Source organism: Dromiciops gliroides, chromosome 1 (genome assembly GCF_019393635.1).
Source record: "Dromiciops gliroides isolate mDroGli1 chromosome 1, mDroGli1.pri, whole genome shotgun sequence".
Lineage (NCBI taxonomy): Eukaryota > Metazoa > Chordata > Mammalia > Microbiotheria > Microbiotheriidae > Dromiciops > Dromiciops gliroides.
In genome coordinates, this window is record NC_057861.1 from 148,110,197 (window position 1) to 148,129,732 (window position 19,536).

Sequence of the window (19,536 nt, forward strand, 5' to 3'; positions counted from 1 at the left end):
TTCTGGAGGAGGTTGCGCCCACAACTGTGGCACCAGGAGGGAGAAGCTTCCCCTTCTTTCCCAGCCTCCTCACTTCATTCAGCACCGCCAAATGAAACCGCACCACCACATCCCTTCTGCCCTCTCGGGCATGCGTAACACCGCCTAGAAGCCCCGACCCCTCCCCTCCGCTGAGGCCGGGAGTGGGGAGGAAAGAGCCGGCGAAGGAAATGAGGGGGCGGGGCCTGCTGACAACGTGGAGGCAAAGAGAGAGTGTTGGAGATTGGCGCAGGCGCGCTGGGCGACGGAAGTGCTGTTTCTGTGGCTCCTGCGCTGCCGCGGTCGCTGTGTTACCCCGGAAGTCCTGCCCCTGCCCCCGCCCGCGGCAAACATGGCGGTGGACTCGGCGATGGAGCTGCTATTTTTAGACACTTTCAAGCACCCCAGCGCTGAGGTAATGAGGCCGGGATCAGCTTAGACCCTTCCCTTGGCTCGGGGGACCCTTCTGGAAACGCAGGGCGCGGGTCTGGGGTCCCATCGCTGTTCCCTCCCTCTTCCTCTCTGTGGGGCGGCTGCGCTGCCGATGGAGCGAGGGGGCGGCCGCAGCCCTGGCCCTGGCTCCCCGCTGTGGAGGGGGGGGCACCCCCTGATCCCCCGGGAGGGGGATGTCGCCGTAGGGGAGAGGAGAACGACTTTATAGTGCGGCTCTCCCCTCCTCCCCCCTTTTCCTTCTCTCTTCTTGCGGTCACTTCGAGGCCTGCAGCGAAGAGAGGGTAAATCTGGGCAATGAATGACCGTGGTCCTTGGGGTCTCCCGGGATCGTGTCCTTGAGAGGTCAGGAAGAGCACATTAATTGGAGAAGAGGAGAGGAGGGGGAGGTCGAGCTGACTCGATCTGACTCGTTGGATCCTTGTTTAATTGTTTAATTCCCTCCCTCCTACCCTCAGCTCTATTTTTCCTACTGGCGGGAGGTGGGAAGTCCAGGTACTCAGTAACGTTTTACTGTGGGAATTGAGCAAGTTGTCCGATTCAGACCTCTCGTCAGTCCATTATACTTACTGCTTGGGCATCCTCTTTGTGCCAAGTTCTCGGAGAGAGGGACGGCTTAGGGGATTTGGAAGAGAACGGGGTTCAGAGGAATTGCCTTTGACCTGAATAAACGCAGCTCTCCTCTTCTCCGATTTCTGCTGTCAGAAGTTGCTTTTGGGTACCCAGAACCATTTAATTAACTGGTTCAGCAGCACATAAGCTAAAATTTTTGCATAGGCTCGTCAGTTCTTAGAGCACCTTGCTAATTAGGTTAACATTTACTGGAGGACAGTGATCTTTGCTTTTTTTTTTTTTGTGGTTACAAACTAGGCTTTGCAGAGGCTTACCATTGGTTACACTGAAGATCAGGCGGGGTGGTTCATTCAGCAAATTTATATTAGCATCTACTGTGTCCAAGCTGCTGTGCTTCCTGGGCTTTGTAGGAATTGTCAAAGAAGCAGCACAAGTTCATCACTGTTATTGAAAAAAAAAACACAAAAGGAAAAAGGTACCCCATAGATGAGGGTGTTGGTCATTTTAGTAGTGTAATTTTTGTAGGAAATAGAGTAGTATTTATTGAATATTATTGAATATTTGTCTAATGCCTATTAAGGGCTGTGAATAATACAAAGACATAATATTTGGTTGTAGTCTTCAAGGAATTTAAGTATTTTAGGAAAGAGATAAGAAAAAAATCATAATGACATCATAAATATAGAATGTTAAGGTTGGAAGGGACATTAGAGGATTGCCTAGCTTAGTAGTTCCCAACCTGTAGTCCAAGGAGGAGTTACTGAAAGAGGATCTTAGTATGGACGGTTGCCAAGTATCATTAGTGGCTTAGATAAAGGAATAGATGACATGTTCATCAAATTTGAAGCTGACACAAATCTGGGAGGACTTGTTGGATGGCAGGATGCTGAAGGATTTTTTTTTTTTTAGTGAGGCAATTGGGGTTAAGTGACTTGCCCAGGGTCACACAGCTAGTAAGTGTTAAGTGTCTGAGGCTGGATTTGAACTCAGGTACTCCTGAATCCAGGGCCGGTGCTCTATCCACTGCGCCATCTAGCTGCCCCCAAGGATTTTAATATACTAGAGCTGAATCTAGTAAGACCAAGTTCAGCGGGGTAAATATAAAGATTTTCATTGGGTACAAAAAAAATATCAAGTTATAAGTATTGGAGGTAGCTTTTGTTCTGAAAAAGATCTGAGGGTTTTAGTAGACTGCAAGCTTAATATGAGTGAGCAGTGTGATGTAGCAACCAAAGAAGCTAATATGATCTTGGATTCCAATAAATGATGCATAACTATCTTCATGGAATAGGGAGTTGATAATACCATTGTGTTCTGTCCTCATCAGACTTCTTTTGGAGTATTGCATTCCATTTTGGGGACTATGGTTTAGGAACATTGATAAGGTTGAGAGTGCCCGAAGGAGGGCCTTGAAATGCATGTCATTTGAGGATTGGTTGAAGAAATGGGCAGTTTAGCCCCAAGAAAAGAAGGCTCAGGAGGAACATGATAGTTGTGTTCAAGTATTTTGAAGTGCTGTTTTGTGGAGGAAAGGATTAGATTTAATGTGTTTGTCCCTAGAGGATGGAGCAAGCAGCAATTGGATGAAGGTTGCAAAGAAGCAAATTTAGGCTTGATGTCAAGAAAAACTTCCTAACAATTAGAACTGTTCAAAAGTGGAATGGACTGCCTTAAGTGGTGGATTCTCCCTACATGGAGGTCTTCAAGCAGAGATTGGATGAGTACTTGGTTATGTTATAGGTTTTGTGTATAGGTCACTAAGGCTTTTTCTGTGCCAAGTTCTGTGAGTCTGTGATTGTGATTTTGCCCTTTGGTGCCAACAAAATATGTAGTGTGACTCAGTATAATAAATAAGAAAACATATCAAGTGGGTTAATTAAAAAATAAGTTGAATTTATATATTGCCATTTTCAAGTGTATATAGATGTTATTGTCCTGAATAGAATAAAAGTTCATTTAAAAGAATTATTTCATCCAAAGTAACTTTTTGGCTTTTTTTTGGGGGGGGGCAGGGTAATGAGGATTAAGTGACTTGCCCAGCATCATACAGCTAGTAGGCAGTCAAATGTCTGAGGTAGGATTTGAACTCAGGTCCTCCTGAATCCAGGACTGGTGCTTTATCCATTGTGCCACCTAGCTGCCCCTATGTATTTTCTTGATCAGTGATCACTAGTAGTATAACTTATCATGAGTTCTGCAAGATTTTTTTTTTTGTGAGGCAAATGGGGTTAAGTGACTTGCCCAGGGTCACACAGCTAGTAAGTGTTAAGTGTCTGAGGCTGGATTTGAACTCAGGTCCTCCTGACTCCAGGGCCTGTGCTTTATCCACTGTGCCACCTAGCTGCCCCTAAGATTTTAAAGTAAAAAGAGTTCCTCATATGGTTGGCAATCATTGATGTAGTCCATATTCCTCATTTTATAAAAAAGGAAACTGAGGCCTAGCTAGAGAAAGGGAAATGACTTTCTTAAGGTTACCCAGCATGTTGATAGGACAAGAAGTCCTATTTTCCTTGATTCCTTATCCAAAACTGTCCCTTACACCACATTGCTTTTCATGACAGTCTATGATTAAATGTCAAAATAAAATAGCTCATTTACATATCACTTTTCAGTTGGTCAGCTAGCATTTTTTTCCTTTTTAAAAAAATAAAAGTATTTTATTATTTTCCAGTTACATGTAGAGATAGCTTTCAGCATTTGTTTACATAAGATTTCCAATTTCAGATTTTTCTCCCTCCCTCGCCCCCTCTCCCGGACAGCAGGCAATCCAATATAGCTTTATACACACACACACGTACATATATATATATATATATATATATATATATATATATATATATATATATATATACACATATACATGTACATAACCACATTAAACATATTTCTGCATCAGTCATGCTGTAAGAGAAGAATCAGAGCAATAAGCAAAAACCTCAAAATAGAAAAACAACAGCACCCAAAATAAAAGAAATGGTATAGTTCAATCAGCATCCATATTCCATAGTTTTTTTTGGAGAGCCTTTCCCATCATGAGTTCCCTGGAACTTTCTTGTACCATTGTATTGGTGAGAAGAATCCAGTCTATCACAGTTGATCAAGACATAATGTTGATTATACTGTATATAATGTTCTTCTCTTTCTCTTTCTCTTTCTTCTCATCTCACTCATCATCAGTTCATGCAAGTCCTTCCAGGTTTCTCTGAACTTCTCCTGCTCATTGTTTCTCGCAGCACAGTAGAATTCCTTTACATTCATATACCACAACTTGTTCAGCCATTCCCCAATTAATGGGCATCCCCATAACTTCCAATTCCTTGCCACCACAAAAAGAAAAGCTATAAATATTTTTGTACATGTGGGTCCTTTTCCCTTTTCCATGATCTCTTTGGGAAAAAGACTCAAAAGTGGTATTGCTGGGTCAAAGCGTATGCACAGCTTTATAGCTCTTTGGGCATAATTCCAAATTGCTCTCCAGAATGCTTGGATCAGTTCACAGATCCACCAACAGTGCATTAGTGTTCCAGTTTTTCCACAGCTTCTTCAACATTTATTATTTTCCTTTTTTGTCATATAGCCAATCTGACAGGTGTCAGGTGGTACCTCAGAGTTGTTTTAATTTGCATTTCTCTAATCAATAGTGATTTAGAGCATGTTTTCATATGGGAATAGATAGCTTTGGTTTCTTCATCAGAAAACTGCCTGTTCATATCCTTTGACCATTTCTCAATTGGGGAATGACTTGGATTCTTATAAATTTGATTTAGTTCCATATATATATATATATATATATATATAATATTTTTTTTGTGGGGCAATGGGGGTTAAGGGACTTGCCCAGGGTCACACAGCTAGTAAGTGTCAAGTGTCTGAGGCCAGATTTGAACTCAGGTACTCCTGAATCCAGGGCCCATGCTTTATCCACTGTGCCACCTAGCTGCCCCATCCTATATATTTTAGAAATGAGGCCTTTATCAGAAGTACTGGCCATAAAAATTGTTTCCCAGCTTTCTGCATCCCTTCTAATTTTGGATGCATCATTTCTGTTTGTACAAAACTTTTTAATTTAATGTAATCAAAATCATCCATTTTGCATTTCATAATATTCTCTATCTCTTGTTTGGTCATAAACTGTTCTCCTTTCCAAAGATCTGAATGGTAGACTATTTATTTCATCCTCTCCCAATTTACCTATGGTATCACCTCTTATGTCTAAATCATGTACCCATTTTGACCTTATTTTAGTGTAAGGTGTAAGATGTTGGTCTATGCCTAATTTCTGCCATACTATCTTCCAGTTTTCCCAGCAGTTTTTGTCAAATACTGAGGTCCTACCCCAGAAACTGGAGTCTTTGGGTTTATCAAACACTTCATTACTAATGTCATTTACTACTGTGTCTCCTGTGCTTAGCCTATTCCATTGGTCCTCCACTCTATTTCTTAGCCAGTACCAGATAGTTTTGATGACTGCCGCTTTATAGTAAAGCTCCAGATTTGGTACAGCTAACCCACCTTCCTGTTCAGCTAGCATTTTTTAATTACTTTCTATTTGCCAGACAGTATGCTAAGAAACTAGAATGGGGAGAGAGACTCATGTTCTTCACTATAACTCTGTGATATATGGTATATCACATTATAGGTGATTGATTTTTCAGGTGAGGTAATAAGGGTTTAGAGAAGTTATGTGATTTGTCCAGAATGTGATAGCTGAGAGGTCTTTACAAGTGCAAATTTTTTTCATTATAGTGCTATAGGAATTCAGAGAAAGGAGAGACCATTGAACTGGAATTATCAGAGAAGGCTTTATGGAACAGGTAGGACTTGGGCAGGATCTTGAATATATGAGTATGATTTGGTTACCCAGAAGGGCATCATTCTATGTGTTCCTCTGCAAGTAATTAGAGCAGTTCTGTCTAGATTTGAGGGTTCATGTTGAAACAGTTTCTCAAACATCTGTTAAGCATTTATTATATGCTAGGTGATGGGAAAGAGATTAAATGAAAGGTGGTACATTTCCTCATTGATTTTACAGTTTTCTAAGTATGTGACATAAGTAACTAGAATGCCACAAAGAATAAATAGCTTTTCATGAAAAGTGACATAGCTGGAAAGGGAGATTGAGGCCTAATTATGAACAGCCTTGAATCCATGCTAAGGAGCTGGAGCTTCATCCTGCAGGTTTTGGGGAGTTATTGAAAGATGTTTTTTGAGCAGGCAAATGAAATGATTCACCTTTGTCATTTTCCAGTTTCTAGCACTACACATGGCACAAGGACACTTAACTAGATACTTGGTGGATTGAATTGAAAAGGACACTCTAGGAACATTATAATTTGCCAGTAAGAGACAGGAGACACACCATTTAGGAGTCTATAGCAGTTGGTAGCATGGTGAGGAGAGCATGGACTCAAGAAGTGACAGTGGAAATAGAAAAGACAGATTTGAGTGGCCTTTTTTCCCCTTTGGGTGAGGCAATGAGGGTTAAGTGACTTGCCCAGGGTCACACAGCTAGTGAGTGTCTTGGGTCTGAGGCTGGATTGGAACTCAGGTACTCCTGAATCCAAGGCCAGTGCTTTATCCACTGTGCCACCTAGCTGCCCTCCTGAGAGGCATTTTGAAGGAAGAAGCAGGACTGGTGGATGTGGAAGAGGCCTTATAGTATAAATTTAGAGTTGGAATGGACCTTTGAGGTAACCCCCTCATTGTATTTTATTTTTAAAGTGTCTTGATCAGAGTTATGAAACCTTTTTTTTTTGTTTGTTTTGTTTTTGGTGAGGCAATTGGGGATAAGTGACTTGTCCAGGGTCACACAGCTAGTAAGTGTCAAGTGTCTGAGGCTGGATTTGAACTCAGGTCCTCCTGACTCCAGGGCCGGTGTTCTATCCACTGTGCCACCTAGCTGCCCCAGAGTTATGAAATCTTTTTTTGAGAGTGTGTGTGAGTGTGTGTGTGTGTGTGTGTGTGTGTGTGTGTGTGTGTGTGTGGCAATGGGGGTTAAGTGACTTGCCCAGGGTCACACAGCTAGTAAGTGTCAAGTGTCTGAGGCCGGATTTGAACTCAGGTACTCCTGAATCCAGGGCTGGTGCTTTATCCACTGTGCCACCTAGCTGCCCCCATGAAATCTTTTAGGATTTTTTTTTCATTATTGTCATTGTGTAAGCAGTTTTCTTGAGCTGCTTATTTCACTCTGCATAAGTTTTTGTAGGTTTTCACAGGTTGCTCTGAATCTGTCATATTTGTTATTTCTTGCGATTCAAAAATATTCTATTACCTTAATATACCTTACTTTGTTAAGTGGATTTTCCCAATTGATGGGCACCTCTTTTGTTCCCAATTCTTTACAACAAAAAATGCTGTAGTAAATATTTTTATATATTGTCCTTTCTCTGTATTATGCCCATGGGATACATTCCTAGTGGTATTACTATTGGATCAAAAGACTTGAATAATGTAGTGCCTACTTTTAATTTTTTTAAATTAAAAAAAAATTTATAGTGCCTACTTTTGGTGTGAGATGTTTGTCTAAACCTAGAATTTCTTCCACATTGCTTTCTTGTATTTGCCCAGCAGCTTCTTTTCTTTTTTCTCTAAAAATCATTATTTACTTATTTTTAGAAAACATTTTCCTTTTTAAATTTTGATTTATAAATTTCCTCCCACTCGCCTCACCTCCACGCACTGAGGAGGCAAGCAAAATGATATCAGTTATACATGTGAAATTATGCAAAACGTATTTTCATATTAGCCATATTATTTTATTTTTTCCTTCAAATATTTAAAAAATTTCCCCCCCCAGTTACTATATTAGCCATATTGAAAAAAAGAAAAAGAAACAGAAAATTTCATTTTAATTTGCACCTAGAGTTCATCAGTTCTCTCTTTGAAGGTGAATAGTATTCTTTTATCATGAGTCCTTTGGAATTGTCTTAGATCATTGTTTTTTTTTTTTTTTTTTGGTGTGTGTGTGTTGTTTTTTGTTTTTTGCAGGGCAGTGAGGGTTAAGTGACTTGCCCAGGGTCACCCAGCTAGTAATTGTGTCAAGTGTCTGAGGCCAGATTTGAACTTGGGTCCTCCTGAATCCAGGGCCAGTGCTTTATCCACTGCACCACCTAGCTGCCCTGGATCATTGTTTTGATCAGAGTAGTCAAGTCTTCCAAAGGCCCTCTTCATTACCACATTGCTATTACTGTGCACTTTCCATCAGTTCATTTGGGTCTTGTTATGTTTTTTCTGAAACTACCACTTTTGTCATTTCTTATAGCACAATAATACTTCATCACAGTCACATGCCACAAGTTGTTCAGTCATTCCCCAATTATTGAGCATCCCCATAATTTCTACTTCTTTGCTATGACAAAAAGAGGCTGCTATACATATTTTTGTACATATAAATCCTTTTTCCTTTTCCTTTGATCTCTTTGGGGTACAGACATAGTAGTGGTATTACTTTGTCAAAGGGTATATATAATTTTATATCCCTTTGGCATAGTTTCAAATTGTTCTCCAGAATGGCTGGACCAGTTCACATTCCACTAACAGTTTATTAGTGTACCTATTTTCCTTCATCCTCTCCAGCATTTGTCATTTCTGAAAGGTGTGAGGTTGTAACTCAGAGTTGTTTTAATTTGTATTTCTCTGGTCAGTAATGATTTAGAACATTTTTTATATGAATGTAGATATTTTGATTTCTTCTGAAAACTGCCTGTTCATATTTTTTGACCATTTATCATTTGTATAAAGGCTCTTATTTTTATAAATTTAACTTAGTTCCCTATATATTTAATAAATAAGGCCCAGGGGCCGCTAGGTGGCGCAGTGGATAAAGCACCGGCCCTGGAGTCAGGAGTACCTGAGTTCAAATCCGGCCTCAGACATTTAACACTTAACTTGCTGTGTGACCCTGGGCAAGTCACTTAATCCCAATTGCCTCACTTTAAAAAAAAAAAAAGAAAAGAAATGAGGCCCTTATCAGAGAAACTTGCTCTAAAATCTTTTGATATTTATTTTCTTCATTGTCTATAGTGCCTTTTAGAAAAATGTAGTTTCCTTGATTATCTCTTTTAATTAGGTCTATTTTTACTTTTTGCTTTGATTGCTATCCTTCCAGCTGAAGCATAATAGATTTTGCTCCAATCCTTTATTTTAACTTGGCCTAAGTCTTTCTGTTTCAAGTATGTCTCTTGTAAACAACGTATTGTTCGATTCTTGTTTCCAATCCCTTCTGCTATCCACTTCCATTTTATGGGTGAGCTCATCCCATTCACATTCATAGTTATGCTTACTGTGTATTTCCTTTCTGTATTGTTTTTTTGGATTTATCTTTTTCTTTTTATCTTGGCTCTCCCCAAAAGTCTGTTTTGCTTCTGACCACTACCTCCCTTAACTTGCCCTCCCTTTTATTCTCCCCCAGACCCATATCTCTTCCTCTTTCCCTCCTATTTCTCCTTTGGGTAAGATAGATTTCTGTGCCCAACTGAGTGTGCATAAATATTCTTTACTCTTTGAACCTGTTTTGATGAGAGTGAAGTTCAAGCATTGCTTTTTTCGCCCCCCCCCCCATTCTCTTCATTATAAAAGCTTTCTGTAAGAAAAATTTCCCTATTCGACCTCTTCCTTTTCCCTTCTCCCAGTGCATCCTTCTTTCTTACTTACCCTTTCATGTTTACCTTTTTAGGTTTCTCTTGAGTCTTGTGTTTGAATGTCAGATTTTCTATTCATCTCTGGTCTTTTCATCAGGAATGCTTGAAAGTCCTCTATTTCATTAATGTTCATTTTTCCCCTGAAGAATTATACTCAGTTTTGCAGGATAGGTGATTCTTTGTTGTAATTCTATCTCCTTTTCCTTCTAGAATAGCATATTCCAAGCCCTTTGCTTCTTTAATGTGGAAACTGCTAAATCTTGTGTGATCCTGACTGGCTCCACAGTATTTGAATTGTGTTCTTTCTGTCTGCTTACAGTATTTTCTCCTTGACCTGGGAGCTCTGGAATTTAGCTGTAATATTTCTTGGAGTTTCATTTTGGGATCCCCTTTTAGTAGGTGATTGGTGGATTCTTTCAAATTCCATTTTACCCTCTGGAACTAAGGGCAGTTTTCTTTGATAATTTCTTGAAATATGATATCTAGACTCTTTTTTTGATCTTGGCTTTTAGTTAGTCCAGTAATTTTTAAATTATCTCTCCTTAATCTGTTTTTTAGGTCTTTTGCTTTTGCAGTGAGATATTTCACATTTTCTTCTATTTTTCCATTCTTTTGACTTTGTTTTATTGTTTCTTGATAGCTTATGGAGTCCTTAGCTTCCAGTTGTCCAATTTTAATTTTAAAGATTTCTTCAGTGAGCTTTTGTACCGCTTTTTCCATTTGGCCAATTCTCCCTTTTTTGGGATGTGTGTGTGTGTATGTAGGGGAGGACACTGAGAAGGAAGTTTATTTGATAATTCAAGGTCTATGTAAATAATTCCTAAAAACAAATAGGCACCCCCCCCATTTTCTTTACACATAGAATTTTTATTTATTTATTTTTTTGGTGAGGCATTTGGGGTTAAGTGACTTGCCCAGGGTCACACAGCTAGTAAGTGTTAAGTGTCTTGAGGCCAGATTTGAACTCAGGTCCTCCTGAATCCAGGGCCAGTGCTCTATCTACTGCGCCACCTAGCTGCCCCCACCCATAGAAAATTTATCTAATCATTAAGCAGGAGGAATCTCAAATCACCTTACAGTCAGCATTATACCCTGGGTAAGGAAAACATACATTCTGTTCTGGAAAAAGTCTAATTTCTTAATTGCTTTCTGAGTGCCTGGATAGCTTCAAGATTACAATTCTGTATTTAATTTGAAATGTACATTTGAGTTGTAGGGCTGAATAAAAATCTTCCTAGGGCTAACAATATTCAAAAGCAGAGTTAGAAGTGGTATTTGGTGGGTTTTCTGTTAAAATCCCAGCTCTGGGAGGGGAGTAAGGGCTGGCAATTTAAATCTCAATATGTTGCTTTGGGATTGATTGGTCCCCTCTGGGTCAGCCTCCCACCCCCCACCCAGTTCCAGGCTCTTTGCTAAAATAAGACCCATCACTTTAATTCCTGAGCTTAAGGGTTGTATATACTTACTATCATAAGCATACTATACTATATTTTTTGGGAATTTTCTCCCTTTTGAGATGGATAAAACCAACTCTGGTCAACTGAGCAGTTAGTTAAAATTTCCATGCTCAGTTATACCAAACATGGGCAAAACCACCCCCACAGATCACAGGGAAAATTAATTTAAAGTACAGTACCATTTAAATAATTTCAAGGAATCCAGTAAGAATGACGTTCTGTCTTTTCCTTTGGCTACTCACAAGTTTGAAAAGTGAAGAGGAAGATAGAACCAAGTAGCTTGACCCTTAGGTTCAAGGTCCAAAATTCTTTATCCCTTCTCCACTTTCCACTTAAGAATACTCTACTCAACAGCAGTTTATTACTTTGATATTCTTTTGAGGTGGTTAACCTAAGTCCTTAATTGCTTAAGAATCTGATTTGACATTTTACATCAGACTACATGATACAGAGCCCATTGAAAACCCTTTACAGCAGGTCATAGCATCGGCCTTAATCAGAATATCTGGCCAGATGTGTGTCTGTTCCAGTTCTTTGGAACAAACCACTATTTCTTTCTTTCTTTCTTTTTTTTTTTTTGTGAGGCAATTGGGGTTAAGTGACTTGCCTAGGGTCACACAGCTAGTAAGTGTTAAGTGTCTGAGGCCGGATTTGAACTCAGGTACTCCTGACTCCAGGGCTGGTGCTCTATCCACTGCGCCACCTAGCTGCCCCTACAAACCACTATTTCTAAAGTATTGGCAAATCATAAGTAGAACCTGTCCCACCAGTAATGCATACTGACCAATAAATAGGGCAGCCAGAATCTGCAATCAAAGTGCTGGGCATGTCTGAAAGGAGGAGCCAACTTTAAAGATCTGGAATTTAAATTTCATTAAGACTGCTTCCTCTCCCACAAAGGTAATGTAAGCTCTGCTACTAGGCTCCCCAAACAATAAAAGCCCTTGAAAAGATTCCATCTCTAATGCTGGATGGAAATCAGGATGAATAGCATAAGTCTTTGTTCAAATGATGTCTTCTATTTTTCAGAAGCCTTCTGTATTTCCTGTTTAGCTAACCACTGATCGCTTTTGTTTGCTGCCATTGCCACTGTGTAATTATGACAACCAAGTTGGGCCCTGGAGAACAGGGGAGAAGATGCCCCTCCCTCCCTTTTTTGCAGAAATGGGGGAGTCATCGAAAAATTTGCCACCTTTTGAATCTATCTCAGAAACGTCTTGAAATTCCACATCGTCCACAGAACAAATTTCTTGTCTAATGGGTTGGCTAGAGTAACTACTAGTACCATTGCTTTCCTTGGTCTGTCCAGACTAACCAAGTAGGTCAAAGTCTTCTAGTTCTTTTTTCATGAATGCTTCTTTGTCTGGTAACTCTTTCTTTGGCCAGCAGAAGGCTGTCCTATAATTCACTGTTCCTTTGATGCCTTGCAACTCCAGCTTTCACTGGTTATCTGCATCTCCCAGCGGAGCCCTTTGCTATTCTACATCCTTCTCATAAACCTTCATCCCTGGCAGGTGAGACCAGTAGTGAAGGGATATGCACAGGGCAGATATGTCCATGGTCACTTTTGGCACTGAGTCTGATGGGGGCTGACTGTGGGTCTTTAAATAGAACTTACATCTTCCTGGGGTTTCAGTTTCAAAAGCTCTTAGAAACCTCATAGAATGGCTACTCTGACTTCCTGGTGTTCATGACAGGGCTGGAAACCAGTGTGAGGCCCAGAAAATTATTGCTGAGCTTGTAGTCACCAGTGCCATAATTGTAGGTCAGTTCTGTGATGAAGTGATTCTCCTTGGGCATGTAGCCTACTGTGGTTTTACTCTGTTTCCTGTCATAAGCCCATTATAGGAAGCCTTGCAGCTATCCTCAAATTCTTCATGCTGCAGAATCTTAAGCCCCAGAAATCCTGGTAGTGGTTGCCCATTTTGAACATGAAGTGCAGCATGCCATTTTGGTATGTTCCTGTGCTCCAACCCTCAGGGTTCCCCATGTAGGGTCTGGCACTACACCACCCAATTCTACTTTTTAAGAAGTTATTTTCTTCAATGAATTTTTATGTGTCATTTAAAATTTTGAGTTCCAAATTCTATCTCTCCTTTCCTCCTTCCCAGTGCCTCCTCCCTGAGGCAGTAAGCAATCAGATATAGATTATACATGGGCATTCATGTAAAACATTACCATATTAGTCATTTTGTATAAGAAAATTTAAATAAAAGAAAAAAAGTGAAAAATAGCATGCTTCAGTTTGTGTTCAGTCAATATTAGTTATTTCTTTGGAGGCAGATAGTATGCATCATTACTCCTTTGGGATTTTCTTGGATCATTGTATTGCTGAGAATAGTTAAGTCATTCACAATTCTTCATCAAACAATATTGCTGTCACTGTGTACAACATTCTCCTGGTTCTGCTCAACTTCACTCTATATCAGTTCATATAAGTGTTTCCAGGCCTTCCTGAAATCATCCTGCTTGCATTTCTTATAACACAGTAATATTCCATCACAATCATATACCACAGGTTGTTCAGCTGTTCCCCAGTTGATGGGCATTGCCATCCATTATCCAACATTTTCCTTTTTTGTCATATTAGCTATTCTGATAGGTGTGAGGTTGTACTTCAGACTTGTTTTAATTTGCATTTCTCTGGTCAATAGTGATTTAGAGCATTTTTTTTTCATTTGACTATGGATGGTTTTAATTTCTTTGTCTGAAAACTGCCTGTTCATAACCTTTGACCATTTATTAATTGGGGAATGACTTGTATTTTTATAAATTTCACTCAGTTCTCTATATATTTGACAAATGAGGCCTTTATCAGTGATACTTGTCACAAAAATTCTTTCCCAGTTTTCTGCTTTCCTTATAATTTGGTTACATTGGTTTTGTTTGTGCAAAAGCTTTTTAATTTTACGTAATCAAAATGATCTATTTTACATTTTGTAATGCTCCCTATATCTTCTTTGGTCCTAAATTCTTCCCCCATCTATAAATCTGACAGATAAACTATTCTATGTTGTCTTAGTTTGCTTCTGGTATCTCCTGTTAATTCTCTTTTCACAATTTTCTTGCATCACCCCTGGTGCTATTGCTACACTCCAGGCTGACCCCCATAATGGTGTCACAGACCTCTCTTGCTGACTGACCTCCTGAGTTGTTTTAGGTTTGGGAAAATGTCTTACTCTGACCTTTTTTTTGGCTGTACCTCTCCAAAATGTGATTTGAGGAGTTATTTTAAAGTTGTTTGGAGGGAAATATTGGGATAGATCAGCGGGTGTGCTGCCTGTACTCTGCCATCTTGGCTCCTCCCCATGCCCAGCAATTTCTGTTGAATAGGGAGTTCTTATCATTAGTAGTTGGTACATGCAGCTGTTTTATTTTTGACTAGTATCAAATAGTTGGCATGGTTACTACTTTATAGTATGTATAGTCTGAATTCTGATATACCCCTCATTTTATAGGTTGAAGGACTGAGACCTCGAGAGAGTAAATGACTTGTCTGGGTTTACAAAGATAGTAGCATGGCCACATTTTAAACAACAGGATTTTGGTTTTGGAAAATATGAGTTTAAGCATGTCTGCCAGAAGAATCACCACTGTAAGGTACTCAACAAGTTGTCATTTAGTCTTTGCCTCTGACTATTGTGATAAAGTAATGGGATTTAGCAGATACTCAAAGACCCACCTAGAGATTAATCTAAACTGATTGAATGCCCAAAGACTGGTACTGAAGCTTTTTAATTTAAGGCATCACACAACATAGATTTTAAACATCACAGTTTGGCAACCAGGAAGGGACCTTAAGGACCCTCCCACCCTCCCTAGTTTGGCCAGGAGCCGGCTAATTTGGTCGACTTTCACTTACCTCCCCTCACTGACGTTCCCTCATTTGCCTAATCTCCCTTGCTTTAAGCCTCTAAAAGCCTTGCTTCAGAAAAAAAAAAAAAAACCCAGTCCATTTTAAAGGGCAACATGCTGGAATATTTTTTTTTCCCTCATGCTTTTCCTCATTGGAGATGTTTCATCAAGGAACATCTGTTCCTAGAAGAAACAGAGGGGGGAATGTGATAAAATAATGGGATTTAGCACATACTCTAAGACATACCTAGAGATTAATAATCTAAACTGATTGAATGCCCAAAGACTGGTACTGAAGCTTTTTAATTTAAGGCATCACACAACATAAATTTTAACCATCACACTATCTCCAGTGAGCAGGAACCCACTACTTCCTGAGGGAGCCCATTTCACTTTTGAATAGCCCTGATTGTTAGGAAGTTTTTCCTGATGTCACATGTAAATTTGCTTCTTCATGGTTTTTGCTCATTAATCCTACTTCTGCTCTCAGGAGTTATACTGAACAAATCTATTAATCATTTGTTCTTTAAGAGCTTACTTGGCATATAACAGGCTCAAGTCTCTGCCTTGAGGAAGTAGAACTATCTTCATTAGCTCTTCACTCCTGACTATCACTAATGACACGTTTTTAACTCCCCATGGCACATATTCCATCGCTCAGCATATGTTTTCTATAGTCCTGGTGTTTACTTACCTTTTCTCATGTTAGATTTCAATTTCCTGCTGGTGCAGTCTCAAACCAAGCTGTGTTTAAATGGGGAGAAGGCCCTAGATTGCTGCAGGTTTTTGAAAGGTGACTGTGAATTGGGCCATTTGAATATGCTTGTTTCTACTGTCCTAGAGACTTCTTCTTTTAAAACTTAGCTCCTGATTGTTAGGAGTTGTTAGTGTTCCTTTCCTCCTTCTGAAATGATTATGTATTCACTCTGTCAAGTCAGCAAGCCCTTATGATCTATTTCAATGTATTCCTTCCCCAGTAGTCTTTGAGTATGGGGACTATTTACTTTTTTGCTTTGGGCTTTGTGAATGGAACATAGTAGGCTCCTAAGAAATTCTTGTTGATTGATTGCTTCAGGGAAACATAGCCAAGAAAGCAGGAACCCAAAGATAAACCAGATATGCCTTAGTCTAATGGGGAAGGAGAGAAGACATATAAATAATAGCGGTACAAGGGAACCTTTTAAGTGCCAAGGAGGGAAAGGTCCAGACAAAGTGCCATTAGAAGTTTGGAGATAGCAATCACTATTTTTTGGGGGGGGGGGCAGGTCAGTGAGGGTTAAGTGACCTGCCCAGGGTCACATAGCTAGTAAGTGTCAAGTGTCTGAGGCCAAATTTGAACTCAGGTCCTTCAGAATCCAGGGCTGGTGTTTTATCCACTGTGCAATCTAGCTGCCCCTAGCAATAACTTTTGCTTTTGTGGTGGTCCTACATGGTTTCAGAGAACTTGGCATCTGTGTTAGGACTTGAAAGGAGGGATAGACTTGAGAAGAGGACAGGGATGGAGAATGGAGAGTCTATTCCAGTAACCAGGAGACAATATGAACAGAGACATGCAAATGGGAGAGGGCAAGGTTAGAAATGGGGGGGGGCGGGAGAGAGCGAGAGAGAGAGTGCACATGGGTGCCTGTGTGTAGAGGTGTATGGTTTAGCTGGAAAAATTACTTTAATGGGAGAGTAGTATTAGATAAGGTTGGTAGCTAGGGGCACAGTGGATAGAACTCTGGCCTGGAATCAGAAAGACCCGAGTTCAAATTTGGCTTCAGACACTTAATAGCTGTGTGACATTGTTTAAGTCACTTAACTTTGCCTCAGTTTCTGCATAACAGTACAATGGGGATAGTAATAGTACCTATCTTATAAGGTTTATTATAAGGTTCAGATGAGATAATATTTGTAAAAAGCTCAGCATAATGCCTGGCACTATGTAAATGTTTATTCTTTTTACTTCTCTCTTTCTTCCCTGATAAGATAGATTGGAGACAGATTATAGAGAAATGATGAAAGGGATGTTTTCAGAGAAATCTTGGAAAGTTTGTATGAACTGATGCAGAGTGAGCAGAACCAGAACAATTTATACAATGACAACATTGTGAAGACTACAGAACTAACCACAAAACCAGAGGGATGGATTATGAAGCGTGTTACCCCACCTCCTATTAAGAGGTGATTGACTCAAGATGTAGAATGAAACATATTTTTGGACATGGCCAGTTTGTTTTGCTTGACTACATATATTTGTTGGGCATCTAGGTGGCACAGTGGATAGAGTGTTGGGCCTAGAGTCAGGAAGACTCTTTGTGAGTCTGGTCTCAGACACTTACTAGCTGTGTGGCACTGGGCAAGTTACTTAACTTTGTTTGCCTCAATTTCCTCACCTGTAAGATGAGCTAGAGAAGGAAATGGTAAACTACTCCAGTATCTTTGCCAAGAAATTCCCAAAGTGGGTCATGAAGACTTGGACATGACTGAAAAAACCCCCTGAACAACAATACCACCACCACGTTTGTTATAAGGGTTTTGTTTTTTTTTCTCAGTTGGAAGTAGGAGGGAGACAAAAATATAAACTTAATTGAAAACAAGTTTAAAAAGTAAAAAAGAAAATATTAAAAAAGAAATAGAGAGGATCATAGAGATTATCTAGTTCACCCTTTTCTTAGAGTCAAGAAAATTAGTGCACTAAAAGTTTAAGTGACTTGTGGAAGATCATGTAAACACTGAATATGCTAAATCAAATGTTGTGATTTCTTTCAAACTCCCAGATTAGAGTGGTGAATTACAAATGATGCAAGATTATCAACTTGAGTGGCTTGAAGTTTGGTGGTACCATCAATATAAAGAAATTGGGAAAAGGACAGCTTTTGCTCAGGGATGATTATCATCATTTAATTGGTTTAGATTTTAGACATAAGTTTGAAGTGCCAATGGAAATGCCAAATATATAGCAGATATTTGGAAACGTTCACATTATCTCTTCTGACATAATGTAAACTCTGTGAGGGCAGAACTTGGGGTGTGTGTGTGCGCGCGTGCGTGCGCGCGCGCAGAAGAGCATGGATAGAATTTTGTGGGGGCTTCCATATGTAAGGGGAGGAGGAGGAGGAGGATGAGGAGCCACCAGAGTCCACAAAGAATTGCAACAGGAAAGCAGAACAACTCTTAAGTGTACAGTGCTTTAGAAGCCAAGAGAAGAGGCTATCCAAGAGCTGGTCATCAGGGACAGATAAGACAGATTTTTGTGATCAGAAGTTTATTAGTGACCTTGGAGAATACTGTTTTTAGAATTGTGGAGATGAAAGATTGCAAAGAATTGAATACTGTATTGGGTTGTGAAGACTGCTCTTTCTGGAAGTGAAGGGGAGGAGAGGACCACAGTAGGGTCAAGGAAAGTCTATTTTTATTTTTTGGGAGAAAGAAGCTACTTTTAGACTAATTAAAATTTTTTTTTTGAGTTCTAAATTCTCTCCTTCCCTTCACTCTCCCTACCTATTGAGAAGGCAAACAATATATCAGTTATACATGTGAAGTCATGTAAAACATTTCCATATTAGCCATACTATAAAAAACAAAATAGGAACAAAAAAATAAAAGAAATAAAAATAAAGAAAGTGGAAAAAGTGTGATTTGATTTGCATTCAGAATTCATCATTTCTCTCTCTGGATGTAGATAGCATTTTTCATGGGCCCTTTGGAATTGTCTTGGATCATTGCCTTGATCAGAGTAGCTAAGTCTTTCACAGTTGATCATTGTTACAGTATTAGTGTTACTGTTTACAATGTAAGGAAAGGGTTTTTTTTTTTGTGTTTGTTTTTTTTTTTTTTCAGGGCAATGAGGGTTAAGTGACTTGCCCAAAGTCACACAGCTAGTAAGTGTCAAGTGTCTGAGGTCAGATTTGAACTCAGGTCTTCCTGAATCCACTGCGCCACCTAGCTGCTCAGGAAAGGTTTTTAAACAACTTAGTTAAGGATGGGGAGACGTGAGGCAAAGGGCAGTAAGTTGGCAAACAAGGAGAAATTAAAGATAAATGATTGGTGAGGCATGGTCACAGAGTACCTTGCTACCTGTATACAGGGACTATATTCCTGGAAGTACTCATACTGTCATCAAAACATTTTTACCTATAATATGGTCCTGTAAAGATGGATCCTGAGGATTGTATCCTAGGGTATTCAGAAAATAAAATAGACTTTAAAAAACTTTTAAAATTTTCTTCTAGGTATTGTTTAAATTGTCTATATAGTGAGCAAATATAAATTTAACTTCCTGTAAGTAAGCAGTATTGAGCACAATACTATGTACAAATTTGGAACTGTTGCCAAAGGGCTGTAGAACTGTGCATACCCTTTGATCCAGCAATACCTCTTCTAGGTTTATATCCCAAAGACATCCCTCCAAAAATAAAAAGACCTTTTTGTACAAAAATATTTATAGGATCTCTTTTTGTTGCGGCTAAGAATTGGAAATCAGAGGAATGCCCATCAATTGGGGAATGGCTAAGCAAGCTGTAATATATGATGGTGAAGGAATATCATTGTGCTATAAGAAA

General features: G+C 39.5%; 1 protein-coding gene and 1 pseudogene across 4 annotated transcripts in view; one reads left to right on the plus strand and one right to left on the minus strand.

The window, feature by feature from the left end:
- The first annotated feature begins 313 nt into the window (after window positions 1–313).
- The window catches only part of VIRMA (vir like m6A methyltransferase associated), a 76,168-nt gene continuing 56,945 nt past the window's right edge, over window positions 314–19,536 (plus strand). For 2 of the 4 annotated variants that reach the window (XM_043967697.1, XM_043967702.1), the window contains exon 1: window positions 344–433. Coding sequence is in view for 2 of the 4 variants with exons in the window: in XM_043967694.1 (XP_043823629.1) it covers window positions 371–433 (63 nt within the window). In the remaining 2 variants the exon portion in view is untranslated. Of the gene's footprint in view, window positions 434–19,536 lie in introns of all 4 variants that reach the window. The other 2 variants (XM_043967694.1, XM_043967696.1) reach the window with 2 other exon arrangements.
- Window positions 454–13,127, minus strand: LOC122736818 (annotated as a pseudogene).